Genomic DNA, 10,269 nt, shown 5'->3' with positions numbered 1-10,269 from the left:
GGCTGTTTCCACTGTTTCCCCATCTATTTCCCATGAAGTGATGGGACCAGATGCCATGATCTTCGTTTTTTGAATGTTGAGCTTTAAGCCAATTTTTTCACTCTCCATTTTCACCTTCATCAAGAGGCTTTTGAGTTCCTCTTCCCTTTCTGCCATAAGTGTGGTGTCATCTGCATATCTGAGGTTATTGATATTTCTCCCAGCAATCTTGATTCCAGCTTGTGTTTCTTCCAGCCCAGCATTTCTCATGATGTACTCTGCATATAAGTTAAATAAACAGGGTGACAACATACAGCCTTGACATACTCTTTTCCTATTTGGAACCAGTCTGTTGTTCCATGTCCAGTTCTAACTCTTGCTTCCTGACCTGCATATAGGTTTCTCAAGAGGCAGATCAGGTGGTCTGGTATTCCCATCTCTTTCAGAATTTTCCACAGTTTATTGTGATCCACACAGTCAAGGCTTTGGCATAGTCAATAAAGCAGAAATAGATGTTTTTCTGGAACTTTCTTGCTTTTTCCATGATCCAGCAGATGTTGGCAATTTGATCTCTGGTTCCTCTGCCTTTTCTAAAACCAGCTTGAACATCAGGAAGTTCACGGTTATTGTAAATAGTGGTGCTATGAACACTGGGGTACATGTGTCTTTTTGAATTATGGTTTTCTCAGGCTAAATGCCCAGTAGTGGGCCTGCTGAGTCAACACTGCTTATTATTAGAGAAATGCAAATCAAACCTACCATGAGGTATCATCTCACACCAGTCAAAATGGCCATCATAAATCTACAAATAATAAATGCTGGAGAGGATGTGGAGAAAAGGGAAAACTCTTGCACTGTTGGTAGAAATGTAAATTGATAAAGCCACTATGCAAAACAGTATGGAGATTCCTTAAAAAACAAGAAATAAAGCCACGTGTTTACTTTGCTTTTGTTGCTCTTGCCTTTGGAGTCAGATCCAAAAATTCCTCATTTAGAACAATATCAAGGAGTTCATCACCTAGGTTTTCTTGTAGGATTTTTATGGTCTCTGGTCTTATATTTAATTCTTTAAAACATTTTAAGTTTATTTTGGTGAATGGTATATGACAGTAGTCTAATTTTATTTTTTTGCATGTGACTATTCAGTTTTATTAACATTTATTGAAGAGCCAATACTTTCCCCATTGTATATTCTTGGCTACTTTGTCATAAATCAATCGTATATGCATGCATTATTTCTGAGGTTACTATGCTTTTTCATTATCTATTTATCTGTTTTAATACAAACATCATACTAGTTTGATTATTGACTTTTTAATATTGTTTGAAATCAGGGAGCATGATGCCCACAGTGTTGTACTTCATTCTCAAGATTGCTTTGACTTTCAGTATCTTTTGTGGTTCCATATATATTTTAGGATTATTTGTTCTATTTATGTTAGGAAATATGGACCAGTGAAAGTGAAAGAGGAAACTAAAAAAACCTTCAACATTCAGACAACTAAGATCATGGCATCTGGTTCCCATCACTTCATGGCAAATAGATGGGGAAACAATGGAAACAATGACAGACTATTTTTTGGGGCTCCAAAATCACTGCAGATGGTGACTGCAGCCATGAAATTAAAAGACGTTTGCTCCTTGGAAGAAAAGCTATAACCAACCCAGACGGCATATTAAGTCCATATAGTGAAAGCTATGGGTTTTCCAGTAGTCATGTATGGATGTGAGAGTTGAACTAAAGAAAGCTGAGCACCAAAGAATTGATACTTTTGAACTGTGGTGTTGGAGAAGACTCTTGAGAGTCCTTTGGACTGCAAGGAGATCCAACCAGTCCATCCTAAAGGAAATGAGCCCTAAATAGTCATTGGAAGGACTGATGCTAAAGCTGGAACTCCAATACTTTGGCCACCTGACGTGAAGAGCTGACTCATTTGAAGAGACTCTGATGCTGGGAAAGATTGAAGGCAAGAGAAGGGGATGACAGAGGATGAGATGGTTGGATGGCACCACCGACTTGATGCATATTAATTTATGCAAACTCCAGAAGCTGGTGATGTTCAGGGAAGCCTGGCATTATGCAGTCCATGGGATCACAAAGAGTTGGACACGACTGAGTGACTGAACTGAACTAATTCTTCTGACCCATGAACATGTAATATCTTTCCATTTATTTGTCTTCTTCAGTTGTTCATCAGTGTCTTATAGTTTTCAGTGTATAGGTCTTTCACTTTTTGGTAAACTTTTGTGATTATCTAAGCACCCAGATTTGTTGTTGATAGGTCCCAGTGGTTGAAATCAAGACTTTTCAGTGTTCAAAGGAGGAATCTGTCAGGACCTAGTTACAAGCTCACTGGATGCCATATTCTCAAGCAGCAGTTTTTAGGGTATATAAATATATACAGTTCTTTGGGATTATAGTTATAAACCCTGCTGGACTCCAAGTAATTTGGATGTGACACTTGCAGGTACTGGGACTCTAAATGAATGTGTAACCTCCTTCCTAGTAAGTACCTTGAGCTGAAGCAAGACTGAAGGAGAGTACAAAAATAGAACCCCCCAGCCTATGTTCCCTGAGAGCAACTTCATAGCCTCTAGATGTATGGTAAACCTGAAACCTGCCCCTCAGCTGAGGCTTCAGCCCAAGTAAAGAAGCCTTTTTCATTGGAAGACTAGGGCTATGTTTTAGCCTTCTGTCTAATGTCATGGTCTGGCACATGGGAGCCTGCAAATAACTCTCTCTCAGACTGTTTCAGTCACTTGGGGCCCAGAAGCCCAAGCACCCCTGGCCACCAGAGTCAGGTGATCTAGGGATATCCCCCTCTGTTGACTGTATATATCTGTTGGCTTTAGCAGGACTGCAGGTGAGCTTGGAGCCAAGGCATGCCTGCTGGCTTTAACAAGGCTGCTGGCAGAGTATGACCACCAGCACTAGCACGGTAGCAAAACTGGCACTTACTAGTACTGGCCCTTACAATGTAGAATGAGAAGATAAAAGCATAAAATGCTAACAACTTTATCTGGAAAGTCCCAACAGGCCCTCTTCCCTCTGGAACATGCTTTAAGATTAGCTAGTGAACCCCCTTCACTAGCTAATATCATTTAGATGTTTTTCAAACTGCAGCTTATGTGCTGTCTTGGGATGAGGCTGCATGTAAGCCCTTTAAGAGAGGAATCTCTGTTCCCTGCAGCACTTTGAATGTCCTGAACCTTGGCCCTATTGGTATCCAAGGCCAGATGTTTGGGGGCTCATTTCTCCAGTGCAGGTCTTAAGACTTGGAGTGCCTGAAGTAGGGCATCAACCCTTTGCTTCTAGGGATAAGCTCTGCATTTGTGAAAGCCCTCCCAATTGTGTGTCTTCACACCAGATGTGCCTTTTTTGGTGAGAACACATCTCTGCTTCTCCATCCTATATTGATCTTTTTATCCTTCATCATTGAAGAGTTGTTTAGCTAGTTTTCAGCCTTTTTTTTTCAGAAGGAAATATTCTATGTACATGTGTGTGTGCTCATTTGCTTCAGTCATGTATGATTCCTTCATCTGCTGCATTGCAGGCAAATTTTTTACCTCTGAGCCACTGGGGAAGCCACAATTATTCCATATGTAGGAGTTAATTTGATGTGTCCATGGGAGGAGGTGAATTCAGGTGGTTTTTACACTGCCGTCTTGAACCTCTTCTGCTATTTATTTGTAAAAACACATTTACATTCACAAATATAGTTAGCATTTTATTTGCTCTTGAGTATTATTGAACCTCAGATGATTATTCTCAGATTATGTCCCTTCTTCCTGAATTATCTCCTTTAGAAATGATCTATGTGTGTAAAAATGTGCTTAAAAAATACTTATTTATTTTGCTCTTCTCCTTGAGATATTCTTGAAGAAAATTGAAATTGAGAGTTAAAATTGTTTTTTAAATCAGTACTTCTATTCTCTCTGGCTTCCACTCTTTCTATTAAGAAGGCAATTGTCAGTCTTTTGTTTGTAGTAGATTTTTCTTTTCTTTCTGGTTACTTATTTTTCTTTACTGTTTTGCTGTCTCACTGTGATTTATATAGGTGTTAATTTTTAATTATATTACTTAAGATATGTTGTCCTTTTTGTCCCACTGAATTCGTTTCTTCTGGAAATTTTTTTTAGCAGTTATTATTCCCTATCCTATCTTGAGACTCCTGACTTTCATATTTCCTTGTCTCTGTAGGTTATTATGAATAATTTCCTCAACTATATATGCCAGTTCACTAATTTTTTCCTCAGTTACATTTGATCTGCTATCTAATCTGTTTATTTTTTCCTTTCTCCAAATTACTTAATACTGTATGACACACTCCTGCATACTTCTGCCATTTCCTGTTATTTCATAATATTTGGAGAATGAAGATAGTTGCTATTTTCATTTTCTCCTAAGACCCAATGAAATCAAGAATGACAAATTCTATTTAAATATTTCTACATATCTATGGTCTCCAAATGAGCAATGATTACCTTTTTCAATGAACTGTTTAAATAGTTCTTATTATAAAATTTTAAATTCTTGGTGTATGTATGTGGTCAGTCGCTCAGTTGTGTCTGACTCTTTGCAACCCCATGGACCGTAGACTATCAGACTCCTCAGTCCATGGGATTTCCCAGGCAAGAATATTGGGGTGGGTTGCCATTTCCTCCTCCAGAGGATCTTGCTGACCCAGGGACTGAACTTGAGTCTCCTGAGTCTCCTGCATTGGCAAATGGGTTCTTACCACTGAAAAAATAACAGTAAATTACACTGAATGAGACATTGTATTCTTATTTTCAGTGACTTATTCGTATTCTTAAATGGCAACCCACTCCAGTGTTCTTGCCTGGAGAATCCCAGGGACGGGGGAGCCTGGTGGGCTGCCATCTATGGGGTCGCACAGAGTCGGACAGGACTGAAGTGACTTATCATAGCATAGCATTCTTATTTTTCATTAGGGCAAAGGAATTCAACTCTAATGATCACATTTCCAGGACATTCTAGCTTTTATTTCCTTTGCATCGTGAACACTCAATCCATGATGTAATTTGGGGACCTAGGACTAGACCAAAAGCACAGATTGCAATTGATCCAGATGATTTGAGGAGAAATAACAGCAAAAGTATAGTGATAATCTCAGAAAATTAATGTGCAGTTAAAATAGAATGAAAATAGACTCACAATGAGGAAACTTGCTCCAAGCAACAATGCTTTTATTCTAACATCAAGATCAAATGGAAACTGGATTCCAAATTTATTGGTATTGGTAAAAAGTTCCCTCATAAATCCAATCCACTGATTTGAAATCTTACCAATAATCATTTCTTCATCCAGGGACAATAACTAAAATAGAAAAATATTTCTAATCTTAGATTAAAACCCCTGAAATAAAAACAACAGGCATTCCTACATCAATTTTAGTAATTACATATGACTCATATGAGTTATAATAATGATGTACTCTGAAATAAAAAGAATATTCAATAGGATCAGAAGATAGCCTCTAAAAACATGTATAGACAATGTCTACCTAAAGGAAAATTTTCAAATTGATTGGATACAAGTGATTTTATGTATACATGTGTATACATACATATATTATGTTTTATATATAATGCGTATTATACAAAATTATATTAATATGTATAATTTGCTTAAATTTGATTGGAGAATCCATTTAATTGCAAAATGAAAACCACTAGCTTTTCAGCTCTTCTACACAGCTAACTCTTTCCTAAGAGATGCTAATTTTCTGAATCCCTCTGCAATTTTCTCATGCCCTTTTTTTCTTTACTCATTTAGACTCCCTAGAGTACAACATCTCGTACCAACTAATGTTATTTCTCAACATAAGAGATACTCATGTAAATATAAAACAATACATCTGTGATAAATTCCACTGCTTATTTTGTAATGAATGCCAGAAGGGAAAGGAAGTGTGATATGATGGAGTATAATAGGGAGATAATAGGCAGACTGAAAGAACTGGAGGGACGGTTTTAGAGAAAACCTCTTAGGCAAAGCATCATTTGAGCTGAGATTTGGAGGATTGGTATGAACTAGTGACAGAGGAATAGGGAAAGTGAGAGCTTCCTAGAGAGAGTCAGCTATATGTTAAAAGGCTCTGATTTAGGAAGGAACATGGCTGGAGGAAAATGAGTAAGAAAAGAGAGGCATGGAGGACTAGGTCTGCCTAGCCTTGTAAGCTAAGGAAGTTGGGGAATAGAAATATGGAAGAGTTTTACATGATTATGTCAAACATCCAGTTTTTCCAGAACTCTGAACACATCTTTCCCTATTACACTCAGCAAAATAGCTTATCATTTCCATTGAGGAGAAAATAGGAGCAACTGGACAGGAACTTACTAAACTCGCAGATATCAGCCTAGAAAGTTATTCTATCTGTACCAACACTCCCTGCTTCCTTTCTAGTGTGATGAATGGGCCATTTCTATGCCTGTTCAAGACCAGTTCCCTACATTCCCTTCCATACCAAGTAAGAGAAAAAGTTCATCAAGTATTCAGTTTATGTTGTTTCTCCACATTTTCCCTCCAATTTGGCTTCTTTCCTTTAAAATCAAAGTGTACTAAGGAAACACCTTTGGTAAATATACCTCCCTGACCACTCTGTGCCCTGACCTAGTCAGGAACAGGTTTATGGTAATAGTGTTTATGAAGACAGGTCATATAGATGCAGAGTTAGTTTCTGTCTTATCTAAAGTTTTGGTATTTGTTTATAATAGATTTTTGCATTAATTTTGATGTTAAAAATATATTCAAATATCATTTATCTTAATTACCAGGTTTTTGGTACCAATTGTAATTTTTCACCTGAGATAAACATCTTATTTGCCACACCCTAGTCCTGCTCTATAACCAGCTGCTGCTTTACATGTCTCCTCTTTTTCATAACCAAAAGTATTAAAAGATTTGCCCACATTTGTGCACAAGATGACTTTCTCACAGAATCATTACCTCCCTTTCTTCTTCCTTACTCTTGGAGGTTACCTACAAGTGCCAACTATAAAATGGCTTTGTTTCAAATTTAGAAGGAATAGGAAGTATATTAATACCTTAGAGAAAGTTCTTAAGACAGTAGAATAAAGTAGAATTTACTGTACCATAATGTGAGATAAAACACTGGTATTATTAAAAAATGAGGCAAGGTAGCTTTACCTCCCAGAGTTTTAAGCACAGAACACCCTGTTCCACTGGTTTTCAACTTGAAATAGAAAAATAAGAGTTCTGTATGCTCATTTTATTAAATTTTCAAATGAAGCATTATTATTATAATTAATTTTTAAGTATGTCTTCTTTAATCAGTGCATGCAAGTGCCAATCAGAATTAGCATCACTAAAGTGAATTGACATAATTCTAGAGGAGAAAAAAACTCAGGTAGTATTTTAACTAGGTTGTGTCCAAATTTCTGATTATACATTTCAGATATTAAAACAAGCAAAAATATCCTTGATAAAAGGCTGACAAGCAGTACTTTTTTCAAATAGAATATCTTATCATACCAAGATAATATTCTCTGTTGCTTAGGAATCTACAGATTTAAAAAACTGTAGTGGGTTAGTTTTATTAACTGTATTTAGTAGTTTACTTCCTAAATTATTATCTGAATGTTGGCCATTTTCTGAGAAGTAAATCAGTAAGCACATAAAACATTAACAAAATTGTATCATAGCAATTTCAGAATTTTATAAAAATTAGCTTTAATATATTATTTATAACTAATGCTGGATTATGTCATGATCTATTGAAATAAAGTTAATTTCATCTTTCAATATTTTCAAAGCTTCTTGTTTGATAGTTAAACACTTAATATATAGATTAAAAGATGCCTTATAAGCTTCACAAACTGTAGGGCTTAATTAAGCAAAGAAATTATGAATTAGAAATTCAATTTAAAAATTAGGCAAGTAGGTATAGTAATAATTGTAACATGTTTTAACTTTGTTTTAATCACAGTAATTAACTATCTGCATTAGAAAAGTATCAAATTATTAACTAATTTGAGCATGATATCCTAAAACATAATAAATTACTCACATTAAAATTTAGATCTTTGAGACAGCTAGAAACCACACATGGCCCTCTGATTTTCATTAAATTCTCCTTATTTTCATTTGTTATTTTAAACATTGGCAAAAATGGGTGATAGTATTGATAAACATATCCAATTATTTCTCCAGGAGGAGCCTCAACTTTTAGCTACAAAATATTAAAAAACATATAGTATTAATCAAATTAGATATATTTGATTTGTAAATAAGACTGTATTTACTTATATGCCACTTTTTACTTAAGTTTTTGTATATGTGAACAAAACTCTTGAGTTTTAGGCATGCCCTATATTTGGGGACTGATGCAGAAGTGAAAGGGCTTTCTAGGTGGTGGTATGGTAAAGAACCCGACTGCCAATGCAGGAGATGCAAGAAATGCAGGTTCAATCCCTGGGTCAGGAAGATCCCCTGGAGGAGGGCATGGCAATCCACTCCAGTATTCTTGCCTGGAGAATCCCATGGACAGAGGAACCTCATGAGCTAGGGTCCATAGGGTTGCAAGGAGTTGGACACGACTGAAGCAACTTAGCCCGCATGCATGGAAGTGAAAAAGAAGAATTTGGATGTTGAAATCCCCGAATTGAGATCTGATGCTGCTGCTCACTAACCACAGGAAATATGGACAGATCACTCACCTCTCTGAAATTAATTTTCCACTTCCAAAAGAGGGATGATAATAATAGTTGGTGCTTGTGAGGATCACTTTTTAAATTTTTATGTCTATTAGATATGCCTTAAAAGTGCAAATCACACCAAAACTGTTTATTATCCAATATGCCAAGAACTTTTGTACTTTTATGACAATACAAATATGACTTTATTGAAGTTCTTTATGCTCATTGTGATTTAAAATTCAGTTCATTAAATCAACAGAAACTAGTTGAATAAATTATGGCATATCATCCATAAAATAGCTTATTATGAAACCATTTATGAGATTGAGGAAGTTCTATACATACTGATATAATCTTCAAGTGAAAAAAATTGTAGAAAAATATCTACTGTGTTACAAACACACCTCAAATAGACACACACATATATATGTGAGTATATATAGAGAGAGATATAGATATATAGATATATAAGCATAAGTACATTTCATGCAAAGATGGGCTCGATAAAGGACAGAAATGGTATGGACCTAACAGAAGCAGAAGATATCAAGAAGAGGTGGCAAGAATAGACAGAAGAACTGTACAAAAAAGAGCTTCACAGCCAAGATAATCACGATGGTGTGATCATTCACCTAGAGCCAGACATCCCAGAATGTGGGCCTTAGAAAGCATCACTACAAACAAAACTAGTGGAGTTGATGGAATTCCAGTTGAGCTATTTCAAATCTTGAAAGATGATGCTTTGAAAGTGCTGCACTCAATATGCCAGCAAATTTGGAAAACTCAGCAGTGGCCACAGGACTGGAAAAGGTCAGTTTTCATTCCAATCCCAAAGAAAGGCAATGCCAAAGAATGCTCAAAGATTCTTTCTACCACTCAATTCCACTCATCTCACATGCTAGTAAAGAAATGCCCAAAATTATCCAAGCCAGGCTTCAGCAATATGTGAACTGTGAACTTCCAGATGTTGAAGCTGGTTTTAGAAAAGGCAGAGGAACCAGAGATCAAATTGCCAACATCCGCTGGATCATGGAAAAGCAAGAGAGTTCCAGAAAAACATCTGTTTCTGCTTTATTAACTATGCAAAAGCCTTTGACTGTGTGGATCACAATAAACTGTGGAAAATTCTGAAAGAGATGGTAATACCAGACCACCTGACCTGCCTCTTGAGAAACCTATATGCAGGTCAGGAAGCAACAGTTAGAACTGGACATGGAACAACAGACTGGTTCCAAATAGGAAAAGGAGTATGTCAAGGCTGTATATTGTCACCCTGCTTATTTAACTTATATGCAGAATACATCATGAGAAATGCTGGGCTGGAAGAAGCACAAGCTGGAATCAAGATTGCTGGGAGAATCATCAATAACCTCAGATATGCAGATGACACCACTCTTATGGCAGAAAGTGAAGAGGAACTAAAAAGCTTCTTGATGAAAGTGAAACTGGAGAGTGAAAAAGTTGGCTCAAACTCAACATTCATAAAACGAAGATCATGGCATCTGGTCCCATCACTTCATGGGAAATAGATGTGGAAACAGTGTCAGACTTTATTTTTGGGGGCTCCAAAATCACTGCAGTTGGTGACTGCAGCCATGAAATTAAAAGACG

General features: G+C 36.5%; 1 protein-coding gene across 1 annotated transcript in view; it reads right to left on the bottom strand.

The window, feature by feature from the left end:
* Nucleotides 1-10,269, bottom strand: part of LOC105001760 (phospholipid scramblase 1-like) — a 47,362-nt gene that overhangs the window by 4,789 nt on the left and 32,304 nt on the right. The window contains exons 5-7 of the mRNA XM_010858134.1: nucleotides 8,031-8,192; nucleotides 5,156-5,317; nucleotides 4,719-4,720 (exon numbers count right to left, since the gene is read on the bottom strand). Of these exons, the coding sequence (XP_010856436.1) occupies nucleotides 4,719-4,720; nucleotides 5,156-5,317; nucleotides 8,031-8,192 (326 nt within the window). The remainder of the gene's footprint in view (nucleotides 1-4,718; nucleotides 4,721-5,155; nucleotides 5,318-8,030; nucleotides 8,193-10,269) is intronic.

Source organism: Bison bison, unplaced genomic scaffold, assembly GCF_000754665.1.
Source record: "Bison bison bison isolate TAMUID 2011002044 unplaced genomic scaffold, Bison_UMD1.0 scf7180017864384, whole genome shotgun sequence".
Lineage (NCBI taxonomy): Eukaryota > Metazoa > Chordata > Mammalia > Artiodactyla > Bovidae > Bison > Bison bison.
This window is presented reverse-complemented; position numbering and strand designations above follow the sequence as displayed.